The 25,575-nt window shown below is 35.7% G+C and overlaps 1 protein-coding gene across 9 annotated transcripts in view; it reads left to right on the top strand.

The window, feature by feature from the left end:
• RBFOX1 (RNA binding fox-1 homolog 1) overlaps window positions 1-25,575 on the top strand; it is a 388,542-nt gene that overhangs the window by 356,205 nt on the left and 6,762 nt on the right. For 3 of the 9 annotated variants that reach the window (XM_036738289.1, XM_036738294.1, XM_036738287.1), the window contains one exon: window positions 13,481-13,533. The exons of the other annotated variants lie outside the window; for them this stretch is intronic. In XM_036738289.1, coding sequence (XP_036594184.1) covers window positions 13,481-13,533 — 53 coding nt within the window. The remainder of the gene's footprint in view (window positions 1-13,480; window positions 13,534-25,575) is intronic. 9 annotated transcript variants of the gene reach the window in all.

Genomic DNA, 25,575 nt, shown 5'->3' with positions numbered 1-25,575 from the left:
AAGAAGTATTACTCAGTAATGATTATCTTTTATTAGAGCTATTATGTCTGAAAAGTCATGAGTATGCTAACTTTTAGTTGGTAAGATATGTGTCTAAGTCCAAGACTCCTTTAGCAGTTCTTTATTAACTGAACTTAATTGAATCAAGTCTTGGAAGCAGAAGAGAATCTCCTGGCAAATCCATTTGCCCATCAAGTAGATTTTTTTCTTGGTGGAAAAAATTCCTTGAGAGGTAGCTGGGGACCTAGATAATCAGCATTTCTGCTAAAGATCAGTCCTAATCTTTGGATCACTAAGATACGTGCCCTGAGCAAATAGGCCCTTTGCTCTCTCAGTACCTGTGATTTTAGACCATGTAGGAGAAAAATATGCTAGGGAAATGAACATCCAAAATAAGCACACATTCCACTTATGTTTCCCTAAGCCAAGAATTTAACTAATAAAAATAGGTGAGATTCAAGTTGATTTGCATTAATGTTAACTGTTCTTTTACATAATCTAAGTTTATATTTCTTTTAGACATGAATAAATAATAGAGAAATGCAGTTGTTAAAATAGATAGCCTGATAATTTCATTTGAAATGAAATCCCATTTCATTTGGGGTCCTTATAAAATGATATATACTAAAAATTTAGGGGTTGACAGCATATAAAACATAATAGCATCTTCAATGGAAAAGTTAATTTACCATTTAAGATTTTGTGGAAAGATTAATTTTTTTAAATTGTTGTACTTTAAACATTTAATGGCTATACTTTTTATGCTATGCAGCCGAGTAAAGAATATTCAAGCTGTGAAATTAAGTTAATGAGAATGGGCCAATCAGCTTAGAGAAAGAAGGGAAACTCCATTATCATTAGGGGTTTCTCTTATTTGAATCAAATCCCTAACCTCTTGATCTAGGATGAAAAGTTAAAAGGGTTCCCACGTAGTTCTGTTCCCATCTAACTCCCACTACTTAGTCCAAAATGGGGTCTACTTTGAGATTAAGCAGCAGAAAGAAGGAAACAACCTATATTACAATTCTTTACAAATAATATGAACTGAGACTAGTCGGCATGCTTCAGTGGAAATTCCAGTTCATCTAGAGTCTGATTTATAGCAGAATCACACTGAAACTTCATAGCATGAGGGAAAACAACAGAAGACTGACAGGAGTCCATTGAACTACATGCCAAAGTTTGATTTCATTTGAAAGAAGATTGAGTTGCTCAGTTTCAAAGAATTCAGTGGATCTAAGGATTAATAAAATGAAACAAATAAAAAGTCACAGAAGTTTAGGATAGGGAATGCTGTCTTAGATTCTAGACTATGATGTATGTTAGCCAGGCAAAGATTACTCCTCCATTTCCATTTTGCTAGTAGTTTTTGCTGTGTTCAATGATATTCATTTAACATCTAGGATTATGCAAGTCAAAATGCCAAGTCAGCTTGCAGTAACATCATAGAACATTTCAAGCCACTGCTCCAGTGTGAACATATAGGTGGATGTATTATCATGTCCATAGGCGTATTGGATCATCAGCAAAAATCATATAAACAAGTTTAAATGACTATTTACATAGCTGGTCTCCTTAATTCACCTTTTGAAAGTAGAAAGTAAAGCCAGTTATTACTGAGGACTTCAGCAGACATTCAGTGACATCCTTTAGTGCAGTCGAAGGTTTCCTACTCAGAAGTATTCATGTTGAGGAAAATAAAGCTATATTTTTTACCACTTTATAATCTATATGAGAGTGTCCTTAGAAGAAGCATTTTTTGTTATTGTTGAATAGTAGAGGATTTTGTTTTCTGTATTGCAGATGTAGATTCAAGATGAATGCATTTCAGCTTCCTAGATCTCCTTGCTCCCAGAACAATAAATATATTTTAGGATATAAGTAATGAAAATAAACTTCTGAGGCACCGAAGACTTTTCTCACCTACTTTCTAATCTGGATACACCTTTAGCTAAGAATTCAACTGTCTAAAAAAGAAGCTGACTTTTCAATTTGGGGGCAGAACACCAGGGCATTCAGGCAAATTAACATAGATCAGGGTACACTGTTGAGATACTTGTCTGGAAATATTTATAATGTGTACCTTTTCTAATGTGATAGATATGTTGCTAAAAAGTTGAATGTAAATCAAATCATAGTTTAGTAAAAGTTATTATTTAAATTAACCCTATAAAAATCTTTTGGTAAATGAATATTATTTTGTGTTATGAATAATCTCCCTGCACTTTATCTGTTTTCTCAATTGTGGATTTTCATACTTTATTTTTCCTTCCGAGGGTTAGAGACCTGTGTTGTCCTTCCCATATATGCAATTTTGTTTTACCAAGTAGAAAATGAATACAGGGGTTGTAGGTTTTTCTTACCTAACCATAACCCTGCTTTTTGTTTTTCAATTTGAAATTCAGAATTACCTAAAGTATTTCTTGGGAGGAGAAAAATGAGAATTAGTCAATGAAATCTATTTTCTGAATAAAATTCTACAATGAGAATTTAAATGGCTCCAAAAGAGAAGAAAAGATAAAAAGTATAATCAAATCATATGCTGAAAATAGTTTATGTTCATTTTAAAAAATATTTTGCTTTTATGTATTAAAGACTTAAGTGGTACTTATCCTCTATGATCACCAATGAATTTGTTTCCTGGGTTACTTCCATATATATTTCTTTTAAAAAGAAAAGAAAAAGTACCAGAGTTCAGGTTTCAAGAACAAACTAATTACACATTTGCCCCATAATCTAGAATGGCATCTTAATAACTGTTACGTGCTATTGGGTGAATATGTAATTAAAGAGAACTTTTTAAAAATGCAAATAGTCAACAGACTGAGCCAACATGGAGCTGGGGAGATATAAGAAGAGATTCTAACCCAACAGACCATATCTGTCACAGTCAACTGGATCAGCATTTTGCCAGTGACAGGACAAGGCATAATATCTTCTTTAATAGTGTCAGAGCCTAAAAATGCAACATTTTTTGGATAGGTAATTGATTTGATAGTCCACAAATAAACAAATAAAACATTAATTTAAGTATTTTGAGGCAGAATCCTTCAGGTATGAAGGTTTTAGAAGCAGGTAATGATTTGGAATCCTATGTAGCAAACAGGTTTAGGAAGGCAGGCTGACTATAGCTCTGTGGAATGAGACCAGTCAGATGTGGCTATTTTAGATGGGTTAGTTACATTTGAAGTAAAGAACATAAGAGAGAAGTAATTCAACAGAATTAAAGGGAAGAAATGAACAACAGAATGGTAGCTCAGAGACCATTGTGAGGATATGGTAATATTTAAAAAGACATATGCAGCTTCTAGAGATTTCTTATGGCTTGCTTTTTGTCAAGTAACAAGCCAGCATATGTAAGTTAAATTATTTCTATTTTTTAGGTAGAATATAACTGTTTTTAAATTCCAGTTTTCCCTCTAAAGTATGCGTATTACTTATATATAAGTTCCTACTCTGTAGATATTTATCAAAACTTGACTTTTCCCAATTAAATGAATATGCACGTATACTACATTTTTAAAAAATGTTGTGGGTACAGCCTCACTGACACATATCACAATGCTGCCATATCTTAGACAGTTCTCATGACTGTCTATAACCAAAATAAATAAAATAAAATCATCCCCTTTTGGCTGACCTTCTGGTGCTAAGCATTTTCACTTTAGCTAGACTATTCCTCAGATAACAAACACCCTAGACTGCCACCAGGCCCCTCCCTACATAGGGCCTGCTAGAATATGTGCTACTTTGGTCTAGTCTTTAAGGCCTCACAAGCATCTCCAAACCAGGAGTGCCACTGGAATAAGACTTCCTTGGAAGATGTACACACATATACTGGCAATTTAATTTTTTTTTTTGGTTTTGCTGATTTCTGTTTGAATGTTGGCCTCTTAAAAATTTTCTCTATAATTACATAGCACATGCATGTGGACACTGTGGAGCAGAAACGAGTGACCTTTCATAGCATTCTCCATGGCTTGGTTCATAATGATTGATTCCTTTGGAATTAGACACTCATCAAAACCATGACTCATTTCATATTCTATTGAAAAGCAAAAATTATTAGAGTTAGAAGATTTATCAGGTAGTAAATTCATTTAACAATAAAGACCTATGTAGTGTATTGTTTGGGAGAGCTTGCACTGGAATTGTTGAAGCAAGTACCTCAATATTCAAGTCAAAGAAATACATTTGTTTCAACTATCTGAATGTTTTAGGCCTGAAAGTAAGACCTGAAATGATGTGGTGAAATGTAATTACATAGGATATAGCATTATTACATTGGTATACTTTTTTTCTGAATGTCCAAGGGATACATATCTTTGATAAGCCTACATCAGTGATTCCCAACCTTTTTGGAGTCATAAGATTCTTGCATTCTTTAGTTTTGGCATGACTCCCCGACCTCTTTTTTTGTTTTTTTTGGTCCAGACCTGTGATTTTATTACTGTGAGGAACTCCTAGTATGGAAATTCCCTACACTAATGCAGATTCATTCAGTTCAACAAGCATTTATTGAATTGTGCTAGGGGCAAAACAGTTTCTGCCCTAAAAAGTTTATACATTGATCTATATAACTTATATAGTCTTAGAGAGCTGCCTGAGGCACTGAGAGTTAAGGTGACTTGCCAGTTCACATAGCTATAGTCCCCACATAATATCTAACCCTGCTAAGTAGTACTAATGTAGTATTTTATGATTGCAATGTAAGCAGCTAACAGTTATTCTTTGAAAATGGCATAGGTATTATTTGTTCTGTTTTATTGAGACACTTGTCTCTTTAGCCATTTAAAAAAATACTCTCCCTGCAGTTTTTCATTGTTCAGATAACTTTATTCACATAGTATCTGAGTCAAGGAGCAGAAGAACTGGACAAGGAGAACTCTGAAAATTTTAAGCGTGCGCACAGGCGCGCGCACACACACACACTGCTAACTTAATCAGAATTTGATGTCAAAACCATAGTTTTCAAGATTTCTCCCTAGAATTCTTCTAATTCTAGAACTAGCTATATTCTTACTTTTTCCTGAATGTCCAAGCTTTTAATAAATAGAATTTAATAATCTTACCAACCGACAAGAGTGGTTTTCCTTTACTAAAAATTTTGAAGTGGGGCAAGTTTGTCCTCCAATATCTGTTTAACCTTCCACCCCTATTTTCCCCAACATGAGTATACCATATTTCTCTAAGTGACCTGTAACAACTTATTATCACCCACGATTCACACCCTTCTATTAGTAAGCATTTATTGTACTGACTGCATGCTAGGCACTGTTTTAAGTACTGGGGTTAAAAAATACCATGAATGAAATAATCTTTACTCCCAGGTAGCTTCCCCAAAAGCAAACATTTGGAGACTTCATCAACCCTTCCACCTCCATTAAACTTACCTGCCTTTAGTCCGGTCCCTCAGGGTCTATTTTCTGCTAAGTCATCCACCAATGGATTAGTCACATTAAACTAACATCTCTTGATGTGTTAGTTACATGATGTCTTAATCATCAATCTGAACCCAAGCACTGAAGAAAAGGTCTTTTTACTCCTAACAATTTAACAAAGGAAGTAGCACAGAACATACCTATTTTGGAATTAAATCTGAATTGCAGATTACTTTAAAGTATACTATATTTAAACTATAATATACTACACTAATATTTAAGCTATAATATGATACACTATATTTAAGCATAATATACAGTGTAAATGAGTCCTAATAAGGAAATTAGATAAATTAATAAAAAAACCCAACAAAGTCTGACATTTAAGAGTTAATTATTGAAGGCACTTCTAAAGGATTTCTCAAAATAAGTTTTTGGTTTGAAAAAGTTGATGATTTTACTCTGGGTTTTCTATAATCCTGAGTATGACCCATTATGAACTTCTTTCCCAATAAAATACCCAATTTGTAGAAAATGTCAAATTAATAAGCCTGAAAGAGAGAGCTTTTGGTATATGTTGAAGGGTATGTAAAAGATGTACAGGTGTGAAGAGTCAAGCTATGAGCAATAAATATGTATTACTATAATATTCTCATTTAGGATACTTATGTCCCTTGTACACATGACTTTACTCTGTCCTCCTATGGCCCCAAACCCTCATAGCCTTTTAAAACGAGGAGGAATAAATTTTGTGTATCTGTATACACAAAATATATATGGATATAGAAAGCAGATCCTATCTACTTGCTGAAAGATCAGTTACTCATTTAACTGATAATTATTTCTCATAAAGATCATCTACAAAAGTAATGTAAAAGGCAGTATGAGCAAGCTAAAAAGCTGTCTATCAGAACAAAGGAGAAATCTCCCATCATCTATTTCATACATATGTATGTAGAAAATATGCATATATCCACATGCTTACATATATGAACACATATCTATACACACATACAATGCATTTCTGTATGTTCGACACATATGTATCACATGTACATGTTATATACATGTGTATATATATGCACATATAGTTATGTCTCTATATTTTTTTCCTTCATTCTGTTGCTTATAGTCCCTGGACCATAGATTTAGAACTGGAAGGGTCCTTAGAGTACATCTAGGTCACCACTGAAACCCCTCATTTTATGGATGAGGAAACTGAGGCCTCCAGGTTTGTAGGAACTTGCCTGTGGTTTTACACATTATAATAGAGTCCTAACTCAGATGTGAACTAAGATTCTTTGATCCAAACTCTAGGGTTCTTTCCATTGTAACTCACTGCCTCCTTGAGAGTTTTTGCTTGTTTTTGCTTTTCTGTTAGCATACTGCACCTTTCTAGTTAGGAGTAAAACTCTTTAATTGGAATTTTTTAAAGACCTAGCTTTTTTATTGAATGTATTCCTTTTAAACACACACATGCACGCACATACCAACCTCTTCTAACAGATGTGCAGCATTTGTTTTTAAATTTAGATAATAAAATTACAAGCGTTTTTATAACAAGAATAAGTGATTATCAAGACGCTCAAATGTGCACACTGTCAATGTAAATATTGCCACAGTATTACATGAATCCCCTTACTTGTTCAGTGAAGACAGAGACTTAATAAGTTTGCATAAGTTTTGAGTGTAAACCCCTGATAAAGACAAGGAAACAAAACATAAGTGAAGGAATGCTACTTGCTACAAAGTTCCTGTCATCTCAATTGGTGTATTGTTATTGGTAGCAATGAAGAGTATGCATAGGAAAACAGGAGATCTGAAATATATACCAAACTGATGGGCAAACTTCTGTATCAGAGTAAGGGTAGGAAAGTGGTTCCAAGACTTTGTAGATAATTCTTTTGGGGGATATGGAAATTTATCCTTATTTTAGAATCTCTTAGATTAACTAACTAGTAGGAGTATCTTTCTCCATCACACATTCTCTCCAGCAAGAATTAATTGAGCTGAAAATCTGGGGAGATTTCATAATTGTAATCATCTAACAAACAGTACCCTCCCTCACCAGTTAGGCCAATATTTTCCTCAGGCATCGGTCTCGTACAAATCTCAGGGAGTCCTGTTTCTACTAGGGATAAGAAATGCCAGTGGCAGGTGTCAGTTTTATGGACAATGAAACTATGAGTGTGTTCCAGTGCCATGAAAATAGCCCAGCTACAAATTTTAGAAAGAGAAGGGGCTATTGTTAAGCACAATGAAAAAGCAGAACACACTTTTATGTTAACTTCCTATAGCCCATTCGCAGAAACATTGGATAGTGAATGAACATCTACATTCTGATTAGCAACACTCACAGATTTTTGGCAGAATATTCAAAATGGGGACTAATTCATAGTGCTTATTCACTTTGTTATGTCAATTTCTAAGTAAATATACAGGTATACTTCCTTTTACATGGGAGACCAGTTTATATGTAAATATCTCTAAGTTGATTCATATTTTAAGGCAATACAGTAGCTTACTTTTTGAGGGGAATCTTCTTGTAATGCATCTCTTTGCAAAGAAAGGAATATTAATATTAGCTTATACTTGTATAGCACCTTTAACTTTCCCAAACACTTTCATAGTCTGTTATATTTTATCCTTACAATGGTCTCATATTATCTCTAGGAAAAAAATAATTTCCTAATGAATAATTTTTGTAAATATATAGATTTTCATATTTTGGGTTTGCTTAAAGTACATTGCACTGTAATGGTGAAATCAATCCCCATGTAATTTGATTTTAAACCCAGAATTAGTTATATAAATACAATAGAGATTAAACCAGAAAACAAAAGATATTTCTGGGAATAAACCTTAGCCCAGTGTTGGCCAGCATAGCATCTAATGCTGCATTAATGTGATTGAGATTCTAGAGCCTAGATAATGCAGCTCTGCTAGATATGACCAACTTGAATGAGACTGAAACTTCAAATAAGTTTTGCACATTTTTTTTCTAGATGATCACTAGTCTGGGAAAAGTATTAGAGCAAACATACTTTAAGACTCAGTTCCATAGTACCAACAGAGAGAAGACAAAAGGCCTGACTCAGGATAATTCTCTATTACTGATTCCTATAATTTGATAAATGTTTTTAATCAATTTGCCTTCATTTTTACCTGGAAACTGCATTGCCCTTTCGAGATACTTTGCCCAAATTAGTATGTTACATTAGCCCTAGTATTAAGTAATTAAAATATGTATTTGCCAGGATCTACATTTTTAAACAAAGTTAAGTTTTGAAAGTATGTTTCTTTTATATACAAGTTCAGTTCTCTGTAATACTGGATCTAGGTAGCAACTTGCATATCTGATTCATAAATTACATATCCAGTAAACAGTGTATATAAGTCATGACCCAAACCACAAGATCAGGACAAAATAATGGAATTAAAGCAATGAAGAGAATGACTGGCACCAATAGCCATGAGCTAAGAGATGTAGTATATAAAGCATTGAACCTGGAACCAGGAAGACCTGATTTCAAGTGCAGCCTCAAACACTTAGTAGCTGTGTGACCCTGCACAAGTCACCTAACCTCTGCTTGCTTCAGTTTCCTCATTTGTGAAATGAGAACAATTATAGTACTTGTCTCCCAGGGTTGGGGTGAAAATAAATTGAGATAATATTTATAAAGCACTCCGCAAAACTGGAAGCGCAATATAAGTGCTAGCTATTTTTTAGTTATTTTAACAAAAAGAAGTAGACTAAAGAATTTTCTCCCAGCTGACTGACCATTTTTCCACGAAGCAGTTTAGCTATGCAAATTGAACATTGATTCCTATATCAACACTAGTGAAAATGGCTGAGAGTTAATATTTAACTTAATTTTTAAAAGTAAACCATTGGGAATTTTCACAAGAAGTAATTAAGTGAGTAGTCCGTTGTTTTACGGGAGGAAAAACCAAATTGCACATCATGTCATCATCAACTATATTTACATTTGCCACCACCATGATTAAAGAGAACCCGACTATGTCCAATATACTCCAAGAACAGCCTTTGAAAATTTCATTTTGTAGTTTGATTTGGGGCCAGAAAAAATTTAATTGATTATCCATCCTTAAAGTGTGTGGTCAGAAGAGACTCCTCAATCTAAAAGCTTGGGCTTGTCCCAAGATGCTTCTGTGGTAAAAAATTTCTTTCATTTCAAAGCCTCAATTTCAGTCTATTCAAATAAAAGGCAACACTTAGTGGAGGGGGAGGGAAGGGAGGCTAAAACAGGCAAAATTTTAGTGCTTAGAATTAGAAGGTTCAGTCTGCTATTACAATAACTCCTTGTCCAATAACCATATGTTAAGATCTTGATTGCCTGTTTACACTGCAAAACCTAGAAAAATGTGGCTTCTCACTTGTAAGAATTTACATTTTAAAGAGGCAATACAAATTCATCTTTCTTTAAAGTAACTTAGGCACTAAAATGGAGATAGGGGTAGTTTTGCTTGAGATTAGGATTTCTCTCTCTGCAAAAATCTTCCCAATTCAAGCAATTTTCCTGAAGAAGTAGGATTTGAGATGGAAATTTGGATAAGATTAAGGAAGATTCTCAGAGTTGGAAATAATTCTATTTTAAAATAAATGGTGGAAAAGATACACTTCCGGTAATGGGAAAATGAATGAAAGGAGCTGAGAGAGAATTACCTTGAGAAAGCAGGAGAAGGTCAGAAAGGTAATACAGGCTCCTCTTCCAAAAATTTAGGTTTATACAATTCATCCCCTGGTTGGAGCCTGCCATTTTCCCAGAACTTCATTACCCTTGAATTAAATATTCCCAGGTTAGTGCAAGAGAATAATGATCTAAAATAGTTGTAGCAAATGCCTCAGTAGCCCCTTTAAAGCTTAGATGCCCCAGAGGCAGAAATGACCAAAAGAGCTGTACCTGAAAGTCTTAAGGGACTGCGGCATTAGCCCTTTAGCAAAGGTAATTTGATGGTTTGGCTAATTTCACAAAGGATTATTTCCAAAGTGTTATTAGATTCCTCTAAGCTTCCATAAAATACTACATGGACATAAAAATATTCACTTTATTTAAGCCTTCTAAACTTGTAGGATCCTGTCAACCTGCTAAAATATATTACTCATTATTGAAATTTTATTTCTAAGAATAAACTCTGCAAAAATAATGCACAAGGCAATATTGAGCAAGCTAGAATTAGAACAAGGAAGAAATCCTCTGTAAGCTGCTTCCTTTTCCCCCCGTCTGGGCATAAATACAACTCAAAATATTCTTCTTTTGTGTTAGAAGGTGTATAGTATAGCTGTCCATTTTGAAATTTACAAAAGATTTAGAAGAATATTTCAGAATATTTTTGGTTGGGCATCTAGTTGTATTACTTACTATATCTCTGCTTTGTATCTTAAGGAAAATAGCCCAACAGAGAATGTAATGATAGCAGTCTCTCAGAGATTCTCAAATAGTCAAACTGCACTGTTTTCTGCCTCCTTTTTTTCAAAGGAAGAATGGAGATATTGATAAAAATGCTATAAATTGTCATCAGGAACTACCACCATGATCATAACTAGCTGCCCAGTATAACTCTACTCTATTAGGATAACTCCAGTCTCATACTTTTTATATACATGTGCCATTACCAAAAGCTGTTTTTCCACTTTACTTTTTGATAAAGAACCAGTTCAAAATGGTTGGGAATCTTTAACTTATGATTAATTAGTTTACTCCATTGGTAAATATCATAATGAGCTCTATAAAAGATCAGTTTTCTAAGCTATGAGTTGTGAGCAGAAAATAATAATTGATTTTTGAGAAAACAAAAGCATACCTCAACATATTAATCCACATGAGTATTTTTCCTTTGAAAAGTAGTTAAATTGAGAGAGTATAACCTTATTCCAGTGATGTTGCCCTTGCTCAAAACATTTTTTGGAATCCTTCTGGATTCCTTTGGAATTGCCTTCAACCCATTCTTTTGAATAATCATCCTAACCAGTAGTAGATTGTCATTATTTTGGAGGTGGAGTTGATTTTTCTTAAATAGTCAAAAATCATTCAGAATCAAGTCTATCAAACAAGGTGAGTGAAATCATTCATTATGCTTCATAAACTAGCTCTGAGGGCAGTTCCAAAAAAGAAGAAACAAAAATCTATTGGTGGTAACATCTTTGGAATCAGTTTATAGACTTCAGCATGACACCTTTGAAGCACAGTACTCATTGGGATATGTAAATCTTAGTATGCTTATGCTTTTTTTAAATATCACTTCTTTATAGTTCTATGTCTTTGTGGCTCTTTTCATATTTTTCCCACTAACTCACAGATACAACGTATGAGACTTGCATCTGCTGATACACTTACTAGTGGCACTTTTAATTGCCAATTTTAATTAATGTCCATGAGCTAAGTAGACCCTTAAGGAAAATGGAGAGTAGGAGAAGAAGGAAGTAGCCTCTTTGGAAGTGTTTTCTGTCAGAATTGGTACCCAGGAGAAGAAGGTTTTAGGATTTCTGGTAGATGCAAGAAGCTGATGGGTCCCTGATTGAATCATGAGGGTCTGGCTGGAAGGAGACGAGTATTTTGGTTTTTAAGTTAAACATCCAGTTTAGGCTACCCGTTCAATGTTACATAGCTCATGACAGCACAATCAGTCACCTGGACTTGAGAGAAGTATAGCATGTATTGATCTCAGTCCATTCTGAATCTACTGTACAACTTCCATTACAACTACGTAAGAGAAGGCAAAGCAAATATAACCCAAATGGTTCATCTTGGTTCTTATTGATTTTACTTTTACTATTATCTGAACCTTCCTACTGAGCTACCAATGTCTGTAAGTCACAAAGGTCTTATGCATGAAGAAGTAGAGAATAGGAATATAATTAAGCTTGCTTTATTGCCTTGGGAAATGAAGTAGATGAGTTAGCTCTGACTTCCAAGACAGGCAAGCCCCCAAAATATAGGTCCTCATGCAAGCTTAATTCTGCATAGGGTTACTTCGGTTTGAAAGTTAATAGAATTTTGAATTAAATGTTAAGTTTTGGGGAATCTGGAATAATATCCATGTATAAATCTCAGAGCATACATTATATTTTAGTAAAACCCTCTTAAGAGATTTTAAGTGACCTGCTAATAAAAACTTTTAATGCCAGGTCTCCATAACCATAGCAAAACAGATCGGGATCTAAAACATTTTCCTTGGTCAAAGCTGGCTGATCTACATAGTAGAATCTCATAGATGAGAACTAGAAACATCATTTTTGCTGCTTCTGTAGCATTTAACTTGGGTTGTTAACTGGGCCAATCATAATCATGGTCATCACACCAAGCTTATTCATGGCAAACATTCAGCCTCAAACGCTACCATTGGATTTCAATTTTTCATGGGAAAATGTTATATAAGTTGTGATTTCTTAAGAGAGTTTTACCTTATTTTCTGTTTATTGAAATGATCTTAAAGTTCATTTTCCATTGTTCCTTTTTTATACTGCATTGTGGAAAAAACGAATTTTGCAAGAGAAGGTTTATTTCAAATCAAGTGCTCTCATTTACTTTAATATACTACTTTATGTAGGAAGGCTCTTCTAATGCTGAAATTATAGTATATGAGAAGATGTCATAACAAATTCTCTTCTGAATTAACAGAAAGTGTTTTTCTCTTTTGAAATCATATTAGAAAACTTAAAGCCTAAATTTTGTGAATTTCTCAGTTAGCTACAGTAGATTTGTTTTTTATTAAGTAGATTTCCTACATATCTTCATATCTTTTAGCAGATACATTCACATACATGTAGTCTGGAATTTCCTACCCTTGTAAAGATATTTTTAGCATGACACATTTATAACATAAAACATTAAGATTCCACCAAAAGCTTGTAAGTAGTCCGTGTTCAGAGGTCACCATTAATTCATTTAAAAGATCCCAGCATGCTTACTCCATGATCTAAATTCTCCTGTTCTGAACTACGCCAACCCTTTTTCTCGCTACATTCATTAAAATGAAGCGCCTCCCTTCCCCCCATCTGTGCGCATCAAGTCAATCGGCAGATAGCACATTTCCCAGTGAGCGAGCAGTATTGTGAATCTTATCTTCTCTTGCAGAAATCAATTCGTCTTCGTTGCAGCAGATGAAATTTCTTGTAACACCTCTGCAGGTAACAATCATTGATACTCCTTGATGCATCCATCCAGGTCTCAATATCCTTTTTCACATGCTGCAGTTAATCACTCTAGAAAGCTTAGTAAAAGTCCATAATATAAATCTCTGGAGTCGTCTCACTAAGTTATAGCTGAAGCCTTTAGGCTCTGCCATATAAAAAGACATTAGGTATTTTGCTGACTTTGATGTTTTATTTCCAGTTTTAATAATACATGATCCAGAAAAGTAAGAATATGTTGAATGAAGCTTCTTTAAAATCTTACAACATAATCGAGACTATAATATTAAAATACTGAATGAAAAAGAGGATTAAAGATATAGACACAGCATTTCTATGCTATTTGACATATTTGAGCTCACATATTTTGTATATTGGGATATGGATGTATATATATGTGTGTGTGTATGTGTATATACATATATATCTGTGTGTATGTGTATATATATATATACACATATATGTATATATATATATATCATATACATATGAGTATAATAGCTCCCCACCCCAAAAATCACTCAAAACTTACTGTGATAGACATGTTAGGCTGTAGGAAGATGTTGTCTGAGAGAAATCTGTGGCCCATGAGAGAGTACTAGAAGTGGTTTTCATTCTTCCACATAAAGATTCTATTTTTTTTCTATTGAAAAGTGATGTGAGGAATAGAGTTCAGAGAAAAGGTTTTTTGGGAGTAGGATATTAGCAAATGGAAATTGCATAATTGTATGCTATGTACATGAAAATAGCTTCTGTTTTTGCTGCATTAACATGGTTCAGAATAGTTTAACCTACATTCTGGGTAGAAAGGAATTACTTCATTAGATGCTATTAGGTGAATGTTGGAACAAAACGCAAATGTAATTTTTAGTCTATACCAAAAAATGTCACCTAAATGATTACTAGGGAACCCTACTAATATGCTATCAGCCAGGAAGCGAAAGGAGGAAAAGATAAACACTATGTGTAACACACTCTAGTTGCATGAGTTACGCACCTATGATTTATTTCAAACACCAATTAAATTGAATTTTGCAAACAACTATTCATCTACGGCAAGTGACAATTCTACCCAGCTCGTGGTAAAGAACAGCCTTTCCCCCAGTTCTTTAGTTCTCACGTTTCTGGGGGACATAGGCAATGGAGAGAAGGAACAGTGATCTAAAATTAAGAAATAAAATAAAACACTTCATGAACTTTCTGAACTCTCCAATTCTGAAATCAAAGCCCTTCTTTATACTATAAGACCATTTAATCTATATATCCAACAGATGCTGCGGTCAAATCCTTTTGTGGTCAGAAATTATATTCTCTAAAGAGAACATGACATTTTTAATGCAGAGAAATGGCTGAAGTATCAAATTAGTAACATGAGACACCCTTTACCCCCAAGCACACTATTTAAATTGGCAGTACAATATATTAAATTATATAAAACAAATTTGATAATGGTTTGAAGTATCCAATCTTAGGATTCCATCTCTCTCTGTAAGACCTGGTGAAACCATTATCCCTTCACTAAAATATGTAGTAGAGTATTTTCTGGGCTCCTGCACTGGAGTGGATTTTAACTGCCCTGGACGCTAAAGGGGGAAAAGTGTATTTACTTATAAAGGAGGAATTGCTTATTTTAGATGTTTTCTTCTAAAATGCCCTGTAATTCATATATCTGCTAATTTTCAGAAGCCTTTTTAACTCCCTTTCTAAATTGTTTCTATATTCTAAAATGCCATTTATTTCATTTGAATGTCTTGGGTTTAGGCATGAAACATCACTCAGGAGAGATCTGGTAAAAATTGTCACCTTTATAAAAGCAGAATATTTTTGGTGAAAGTCATAAAAAGGGGTTGATTGGTTGTCTGCTACAGTATAGGGTAATGAACTGATGCTAATTAAATTTAGAAGTTAATTTGTCTATATTGTTTCCTTGGTGGAATATAAATATATCTTGTGCCTTTGGAAAATTCTAAACATTGCTGTTTTGAATCATTCTTATAAATAAATCTCCTGGATTGATCACCTGGCAGATTATTTCTCCCATCATCCACCATTTTCTTAAGGGAGCCAAAAATAAATGTAAACAGTCTTTTTACTTATGCAATGTGAATTGTGATGCACCATGAACAAATGACTATTTGCCAGACTGCTTCTTAGGAGGCATAAAATTCCATCTCATGCATGCCTGGAAAATCGTTAGAACACCTAGTGTGTCCACCTGCTAATGGAACAAATTTCTTAATCTTATATATGAATTTTAAATACAAATTTACCTCTCTTTACTGCTGTACTGCTCTCATGGTATTGCTGTGGGGTCTTGAACTTTTGACCAATTAAGCACCTGTATCTGCTTGGGTTTCAGGGCCAGGAGACATGGCTTAAGATCTTTAATACCTACTCCTCAGAGTTAAAGGCACCATATAAGATGTGAGATACGACTACAAGCACTTAATTAAAATGTCAGATTACAATGTCTGATGGTATTTGTGGCTGAAATTCTCATGAGGAGTTGTAATGTTTGTGTTATTTATGCCTGTCACTGACAGCAAAGTTGGCCAGATGTAAAATGCCATCTATATGGCTTAAATCAAAAGATAACAGATTTAGCATGTGACTAAATATTATCACACACACACAAAAAAGGAATAATCATTTTCTTCAAAGACACACCAAACTGCATGCTTCCTGAAGGAGAGGTTATAATTTTTGATAGTTCCTCTTTTAGGGGAATACTGAAATGCCTATTTTGCTTTTTCTAGCCTTGTAAAATAAACTGTTCTTATAAGTATTCTGGGTTTACAGCATTGTACTTATGGGGACATTTATTTTCTTAGCCCATCCTGCTTTATACCAGTCACTAAATTGTCAGTGGTTCCAGTCGTGCTATTCTTTTTCTCCAAAAGGATACAAATTTCAGTGGAGATCCATTTCAGGCAATGTACCATTAACCCTAAGGAACACAAAATAGTCAGTCTGTCTATCTACTTACCTCTATATTTATATAGGTTCTGCCACTTTGACATCAAGGCACTCTTACAAGCCAGCTGCTGCTCAAGACACAGTACAAAGGGGAAAGAAGAATTCTTCCCTCCAGCTTAGACCACAGATTCCCTGCATCCAAGTCTATGTGATACTATGGGATTTGGTCAAGGTTGGCTGATGGTAGTAGAAGACGGGCCATGAGTGTGAATGAGAGTTGAGAAGCAAGATTTTTATTCTGGTTAGCCCACTGACTAGGTGAACAGCTTTGATCAAGCTAGGCCTTGGCACCCACTTACATGCCTACAAGAAAGCATGGTTCAATGTAAATAAATTTCAATCTCTTTCTCTTCTCTCTCTCATACATACACATACACATACACATACACACACACACACACACACACACACACACACAACCACACTGAAAAAGGCTTTCATCTCTAGACTTAGATTTGTCATTTGTGTCCATGAAGTGTCCTAAGGCACTAAAGAGTTTCAAGTATTTGGGGGTTGTTTTTGCCATCAGTAGAAAAGTTCAGCATCTTTGTAGTTGTTTATCCTCCGAATTGTACATTTTGAAACTGACTGTGAAGGTTGGAGGTGGCAGCAAGGAACAACCATCTGAAAATTGCAGTGGCTAAAGAATCATTTTCCTAAATTAATTTTCCAAGTTAAGGGGCTCAGCTCTTTCCTTTCACTTTGGCCTTGTAGCCATAGGCCCAATGGGGCACACATCATCTTCCTTCTCCTCTCGATGGCAGGGCATCCAGTACTTCTGAGGTATGCTAAGCACAGCATTACTTCTCAACCAGGATGTGCCAGGGGGCTCAGAAGAGCTCTGAGGGGGCACAGAGTATAGACCAGGGTGACCCCACAGTTTGTGTGCTTTACTTCATTTTGATAATAAATGGCAAGTAATAATTTCATCTATCAGTATAGCTCCTGTGTCAGAGTACTTTCTGCATGTATATACATGCAGTCAATTCCCAATTATTTTCATTAATGAAGTGGGCCAGTGGTGCAGATAATCTAAAACACCAGATAATCCAAAGATCATTTCTGTTTGACTTTGAAATGCATTATGTGATTTGATATCAGATTTACCTTACCAGTCATGTTTTGTGTCATTATAATGGGCCTAGTAATTCTTGACTGTACACAACTTTGTTAGGAGAAACCTAGCCTGGGATTAAAATTTCCCTGTGGGTGATCCATATATCAACTTAATTGGGAGTTGGCTGTGTATCCTAATTTTATAGTTCAAATATTTTGTGTGTGATTGTATAATGTACGTAGGTAAAGTGCTATTCTGCAGAGTCTCTAAGGCCCAGTACCATTCCTGGGTGCCCAAATTACAGATGGGAAAACCTTTGCTCATTCATTATTTACTGATCATTTGCTATGTATACAACATCATGTAAGGTGCTACGGGGGAATCCAAAAGAAGCGAATGACAGGGATCCTACCTTCAGGAAGTTTACAAACTAGTTGGTATATATACACTTTATAAACAAGATGGTGAGCCTATCAGGCAGCATATAAGAAAAAATCAACTATGCATAACTACAGAACAAAGACTGAGAAATGTAGTGATTGTTGGTAAGGGGGAATCGGGAAAGCATAGTGTGGTACAGTAGAAAGAGCACTGGTTCTAGAATTGGCAGTGCGTTCAGATCCCATCTCTGAAGCTTCCTAACTGTGTGGCTTTCACCAAGTTCTTAATCTCCATGGGCCTCTGTTTCCTCAATGGTAAAATGACTGGGGTGGACTAGAATCTATGGCTCCTGAGGCCTCATCTAGCTCTAAATCTATGATCCTTAAATGTCTTGAGCTGGATCTGTTGGACAAAGGAAACTGGAAACAGCTGACGAGTACCTTCTAGGTGGAAGAACGCTATGAGCAGAATATGGGAGGAAGAAGTCAACAACACAGTGTCAGAGAATGGGAAGGAAGGTGGCCCCACAGGGACAACAGAGCCAAGAAACTAAAGCAGAGAACTATAGGCCTTTTAGTCTTGGATGCATGGTAAGTCAAGGGTTTGTCCAGGCATAAAATAGCTTTAGCTATGGAGTCATAGGATTTGGATTCAAATCCTGCCTCTGATGCTACATGTGTGATTGTGGACAAGTCACTTAATATCCCCAAGCCTCAGTTTCCTCATCTGTAAAATGATAGCGTTAGAATAGATGTTCTCTGAGCTCTTCCAGCTAGATCTAGTATTCTATGACCATGTGAGCCATTTCCTCCTTTGTACCTTTTATGTACTCGGAAAAACCTGGAAACAAGGATCTCTACTCAAGTCTCCATGTTAGAGGACCATAACTGTATTCATAAGAATAGTGAATGATGATGGAGTCAAACTTGCCTTAGTCAAAAACTCATTTCTGCTAGGCACTTAAATGTCTATAATATAACATAATATAACATGCTATAATATAGACAGATATAAATACATACGTTCACACATATGTAAGTTTATATGTATCTGTATATACACATCTCTACATACATATACCAGTCATGTGTGTCTATACAAATGGACATATCCACTCTTCAGAGATCTGGTTAGTAAGTGCTAAGCAGGCTTTTCTCCAGATTGTATAAATCCATGAGGCTGTACAAGATTTGCTAAATAATTCATAAAAATGATTATAACAAATCCAAATTAAGTAGCCTGGTTGTAATAGAATTCCACATACTTCCAAGTTGATTTTGGATAATGCCTGAGTGTTAATCTTAGAAATCTGTCCTCATTTCTTCTTTTGTTCCACTTGGGGGGTGTTGCTGCATTTGGAAGCATTTTTTGGTATACTGGTTTTTATCCACACAATTCCACTACGTCAGTGAACTCCATGATAAGAAAAAGTTAGAGCCTTTCAGAGCTCTTAGAATAGTGAGGTTTGGTCACTTCAGGGCTTATGATGTATATACTTCTTTTCTCCGATTAAAACTGTGGCCAATAATCTGCTGAGAAAGGGATGGGAAAGTGTTCTACTAATGTTCATAAGTAAACTTTATTCACATATTCCTTATAATAGCCCTTAGTGCTACAACAGATTGTGACATTCAGTATCTGTGAACTCTGTAACTTCTTCTTGCCTATGGCCATTGTTAAAGTAAAAGATGCGTGATGGTGGCATCGACTAATTGGTATCAGTGACCCCTCAACTTATCCAGGGTTCTTCTGAAGGGAGGTTCAATTAATCCTCCCTTCTCACCTACTGGAGGAAACACTGGAAGACCTTTTTGCCATTATCTCTGTGATGGTTTGCATTCCTCAGGTGCAGTTGTAGGTCACTCTGTGTAGCGGTCACAGGAGCTAACCTGACAAAACTCAATAAAGCTGGGGTTTCATGATTTATTAATGGGACACTTACAACTCAAAGGTCTTCTGATAGCAAAACTGAGATATAGCAAGTGTTTGCATACATCTCTTGAGGGGGTGTATGCATGTGTTTTCATCCTGGGCAATCTATCATCTTAAGTGAGTCATTCAATGAGAAAGTTATTCCCTAGCTGCCAAGACCAGAGTGCTTTTTAAGGAGGGATTTGAAAGGTATTTTATATGTCCATGTGTTATAAATATCTGCTATTATTCAATGAAGCATCCTTTCAGCATGAATATATCCTATTTTAATAACCTTTCACAGTTTGTTTGTTTTAAATCAATCTAATATATACTGAGGCCACAAAGGCAAAAGTTGGTTGTTCAGACTCTGCGACCACAGAAGTGAGAAGTGTTTTTTTTTTTTTGGAAAAACCTCATACATTCAAAAAATGTTTAAACTTCTTATTAAATCTGTGATTACTAATTAATAATGAAGTGAGGCAAATGGCATTAGACTCTATATCTTCTTTTCCCTAAAATTGGACAGGTTGGGGTTTGAGTCAGGGCAAGTACCTCTGTCACTACATGTAATAGGGCCTGACAATGCTGGTCAAGGTATAGAAGAGGAGCTCTCAATTTCTCTCTCCCTAGAACCTTTTAGGGCTTGAAAGGTCAACTCTCCTTTCTCCCTCTATTTGACTCTGGATCTTGGTTTTCAGCTACCAAAGATCTTTACTATCCAATATTGCTTGAGAAAGTCCACCCAGAGCCAATATTGCTTGAGACAGTCCACCCAGAGCCCTCATGGGATATGGTTTATTCTGAAGGCAGTACGTTCACCCAGACACAGTCAGACCCTTGATCACGTGTGCTGAAAGAAAAGAATTAGTGAAAAAAAGTCAACAGACTGGGCTGATTCTTCCAAACATAATCTGACTTTCATTTGAAAATCAGTACTACAGCGGATTTAGCTCTAGCCTTGGAGTCAGAAACACCAGAGTTCAAATCCTGCCCTCTGACATTGTGTGATTTCCAAGAAACTAGTTTAACCTCTCCCAGTTTCTTCTCCTATAAAAGCATGTGACAATAATAGTACCTACTTCACAGGTACCGTTTGAGAATAAAATGAGATAATGTCTGCATAGTACTTTGCACACTTTAAATGAGCTGAAGAAATGTGAGTTATTTTAAAAAGTCTCATCGGCCTAGGAGAGGAGGTCCAGCTGGAAGACTGAAGAAGAGGATGGAAGGTGTCTTCACCTTCCTTCCCTCATTTTTCCCCCAGAAATTCTTGGAGCTGGCTCCTGGGCTATATGGTACAGTGAGCAGTTTATCCTATGAATGGGCCCTGGAATTTCCCAGCATATCTTAGTGGGGACTCTAGTTCACCTTTGGATAGAATTATTTCTAGACAGCTATATGCTACCTAAATCTGTCACTGCAACTTTGATAACTTAAATATAAGTAGGTAAGTATCATTGCTACAATGTGGGCCCTATGACAAAAGTAAAAGTGTGTATGCAAAACAATAATTAATTCAAAAGTTTGGGATGTGCTTTTAAGCCACTTCTTTGTTACATTTATCTAAGCTCATTAAATTGGTTCTCAGGCTTCCCAGAGCAGGATGACAGAAGTACTCTGCCCCCACTTCAAAGTTTCCATGTTCCCAGTATCTGGAAAGTACAAATGGGAAACTTGCCTTGTGGTCAGGAATGAGAGAATCCCATTTGTACACTGCAGGGTACTTTGACACACTGTATCCATGTCAGTCAATACTTAGCTGTGTCAGAGATGCTCTAGCTACCTCATGGAGCTAAGAGCATATATGACTCCCCTTCCTGCATCACAGGACCCTGAATAAGTGGCATCCCCAGGTGGTGAACGAAGAGCATAAAATACCAGGTGGGTAAGTGAGTAGCTGAAAGGGATCATAAAGGAGAGACACTGTACCACATTAGTTATTCTAATCCCCATCCTTCTGTTCATCATTGATCTGAAACCTATGTTTTGCCTGTGCTAATTGCCCCAAACTGAATTCTTTGGTAAGATATAGCCAATGTGGGTTGTCTCACTTAATTGTCCTAAGTACTGTTGAGGAAGGAATGGCAAAGGGATCACTCTTTTTGAAAACCCCTTATCACCGTAACACCTATTCTAATACTACAGTGAGATAATTCTACAAATGACATTCATTATATTTTCTTTACTATAACATAGAGAATGTCACATGGGTGTCACAGCATTAATGTTGGAAAACGAGAACACTAGAAAACCAGGTTTATGTGCTAATACCCAGATTTTTTGACTCAATTCAGAGTCCAATTGAATTTAGAAGATGATCAAAAATTCCATATGATTTCGATCAGAACTCAGAATTTTTTAGAACTTCCCAAGGATGCAGCAGTGGGGACTAAAGAACAGACATAGTCCATGCCTTCAGGAACTGGTTCAGATTGCCAAATGGATTCCCATCCACTTGGTAAGAAGACGTGCCGTTGAGGCTAACTGCCTTCTAAGTGACAATCCAGATTCCAGTAATTCAACTGTTGAGAAATAAGAAGTGTAACAACACATACTTTGTTTAAACTTGGTCTGTGTCCCTCAGATACAAGCCTTTTCACAAAACATTATCTGTGGACATGTTTCATTGTAAAGGAGATATACTTAAATAGATTGAACTCTCATTCTAAATCTACCTTTATGTCCATTTTATGTCCATGCTAGAGGAACATGTGGTAAACCAGACCACACCAAGGCCATTCTGGTACTCCTGAAAATGGAACACCTTGGATGGGATTAAGATACTGTGTTGTTGTAAATTCCATGCTCTGCCAGCTCGTGCTATAATGAAGCTGCATCAAGCACAGTTTATCGATGATTCTTACTATACTAGCCAAGTAAAGTTAGTGTTTTGCAGTTTGAAAGAATGTAGTTTTTTTGTTCACTTGGATACTCTGCCAGTGTTATTTGCAAATATAACCCATTGGATTACCTCACAAAATACTGCTTTCTCTGGGATTTTGTGAAATTGTGGACTTCCTTCCTCCAGGATAGAGATAACTTATTTCTGGATACCTCAAAGTGGCCTAAAGTATTACATTATTGAGAGTAAAATTAGAAATGCTAGAAAATAAATCGATAAGGACCTTTACTGCTATGGTACTTTCTCACTTCTCACTCACCTATCTTCTCCTCTACTAGCTGTTTTCATTAAGTTCTATAACCCAATCCTCTACAATTCATGAATTTGTGCTTTAAATTTCCATACTTAAAAGAAAAAAGAAAAGATAAGCTAGCCTTAATTTATCCTGGATTGCTTACTTTATGGTTAGTCTAGATGAAAGATAGAAGAAATACCTTAAATCCTCAAAAAATAGAGGAAGACTCAATCAATGTTATTGTTCAGGACATAATTTGGGAATAAGGTAGTCTCATATCACTCTTATTTAAATCTAAGTGAATTGACTATGTACCTTTGGGTAGCAGTTAGCCTGTTGTAAGGATATGAGGTTATTGATATGCCTGGAATATCTGCCATAAATGTAATGCTAGAGTCCGAATCTTCCCTAATAACCTTGTGTCTAAATCTTAGTGTCATACAAGGGCATGTTTAGAAATTAGCATTTAAAAAGAAGCCTTCTTGCTTTAAGTTTGAGCTGACACTGTTCCTTTTTCCTCTGTGGAAATGAAATTTATTAATCATAATAAAACCATCATATTCTGAAGGTAGAGGTCACCCTGAGGAGAAAAAGTCTATTCATTACAGGGGACTATTTCAGTTCTACTTTTTTCCCCTTAGAAGCATATGCTGCCAAATAGTTAGTGTGGACTCTTCATAATGGGCTGGGACCCCAGAATTTTTACAAGTAACAATTTACTGCTAGAGTATGTAATAGAAGAAAGGGCTTCATTTTCATTAATCTTGTGCAAGTTTCAGAATTGTTTTCTACTTTAGGAAGTGGCTGGGGAGGGGAGAGTAATTAATTTACTTGAAACCAAAGTTTTCAAGAATTTAAAAGTCACATTTAATTTGTGGTCTTTTTTTCTGAGAAATTTATTAGTAGGGTTTGTCACATCATGCAATTTTCTGAGATTTCTGGGTTTGGCCTGAAACATTTGATGTTATGGTTTTGTACGTACACTATGAACATGTTGATGAAATATGTTTTAAAAAGTTATAAGTGTTTTTCCAAGATCAGTGATCATATCTACTTTTATGAAAAAAACCTAATGTTCTATTTCCCCCACAATTGTTCATAAAAACTACCTTAGATCTTGTCTCTGAAACCAGAGTTTTCATTAAGTGTTTTTTACACGTACATATGAGGTTCAGTAAATTAAGCAGCCTGTGTGCTTTGTTCCTTCTAAGAGTGACCATGCCACTCATATTTGCCCTCAGAACTTGAGGACATTCCCTTCTCCCTTCAAGGAAAAGACCTTGATGAAAAATCCCAAGAAAAGGAGAAATTGGTGCAGGATTTGCATATGCTTAAATTTCATTGAGAAATAGAGGTCAGTAAAGAAACACTTCAAAATTAAAGAATATTAGTGTTGAAAGGAACCCCTTCATTATACAGATGAAGAAACTCAAGATTTGCCTTGCACAACATTTTAAAAGGAATTAGCAGAGAAAACAGATCTAAGATTAAGAATATAGGTCTCTTGACAAGCAGCATCCACTCTTATCAAACTGCCTTATTATCTGATTGAAAGAATGTTCAATTATCAGTCCTAGAGTTTCCTCATGAACATAAGGATAACCCTGTTTCACGCTCTCTTGGCACTGAGGCTGGTAGGTATTCTGCCTAGATTATGAGATAATTTTGATCTAGGGAATATTCTTTGAAAGGATGCTGTATCATAAAAGGTCAGATTATATTTACAACTGATGATGTATTAGAGATGGAGACTTGGTGACTAGATGGACAAAGTAAGCATTCCTTAAATGCCTACTATGGGCCAAGACCTATATGATAAGTGCTTTACGAATTTGGTCTCATTGATCCTCCCAACAATCCAGGAGGATAGATGTTATTATTATCCTCATTTTGGTGACTTGCCTAAAGTCACACAGCTGGTAATGTTTGAGTCTAGATTTGAACTCAAGTTTTCCTGATACCAGGCCCACTATTCTATCCCCTGTGCCACCTAGCTAACCCAGGGTGGGCTTTGCATTATAAGAACCTGACACAATTCAGAGATTTTCCTCTGAGGCCATAAGATTGTAGAGCTCCAAGGGTCCTTAAAGACTATCTAAAACAACCATTAATTTTACAGATGAAGAAATTAAGGATTAGAGAGATTGAGTGACTTGCCCACAGTCACATAGCTAGTGTCAGAGGCAGGATTTGAACTCAGATATTCCTGGCTCTAAATCTAGCTAAATCTGACTCTATCTACTATGTGAGAACCTCAGAATATAGCTTAATATTAGAGGTCGTCTACTGGAACCAACTGCCCAATGAAGCAGTTCCATCTGCAGTCTTCTTCAAATGGGAGCAGGCAGCAGTGGGCCCACACTTATGAAGAGATAAATGAATAAGTGAATGAATCTGTCAATCAATGAAAAGGCATTTACCAAGCATTCTGCTAAGTGCAGGAGGTATAATTTTTTTTTTAAAAAGTCAGGCCTTACCCTAAAGGAGCTTATATTCTAACTGGGGGAGCCAAAAAAAATCAGCTGTGGGATGGATGAAAAGGTTCCAGAACCCTTGGCTTATATATCACTAGGT

The sequence above is a fragment of the Trichosurus vulpecula genome, chromosome 9, assembly GCF_011100635.1.
Source record: "Trichosurus vulpecula isolate mTriVul1 chromosome 9, mTriVul1.pri, whole genome shotgun sequence".
In the NCBI taxonomy this organism is placed as follows: domain Eukaryota; kingdom Metazoa; phylum Chordata; class Mammalia; order Diprotodontia; family Phalangeridae; genus Trichosurus; species Trichosurus vulpecula.
This window is presented reverse-complemented; position numbering and strand designations above follow the sequence as displayed.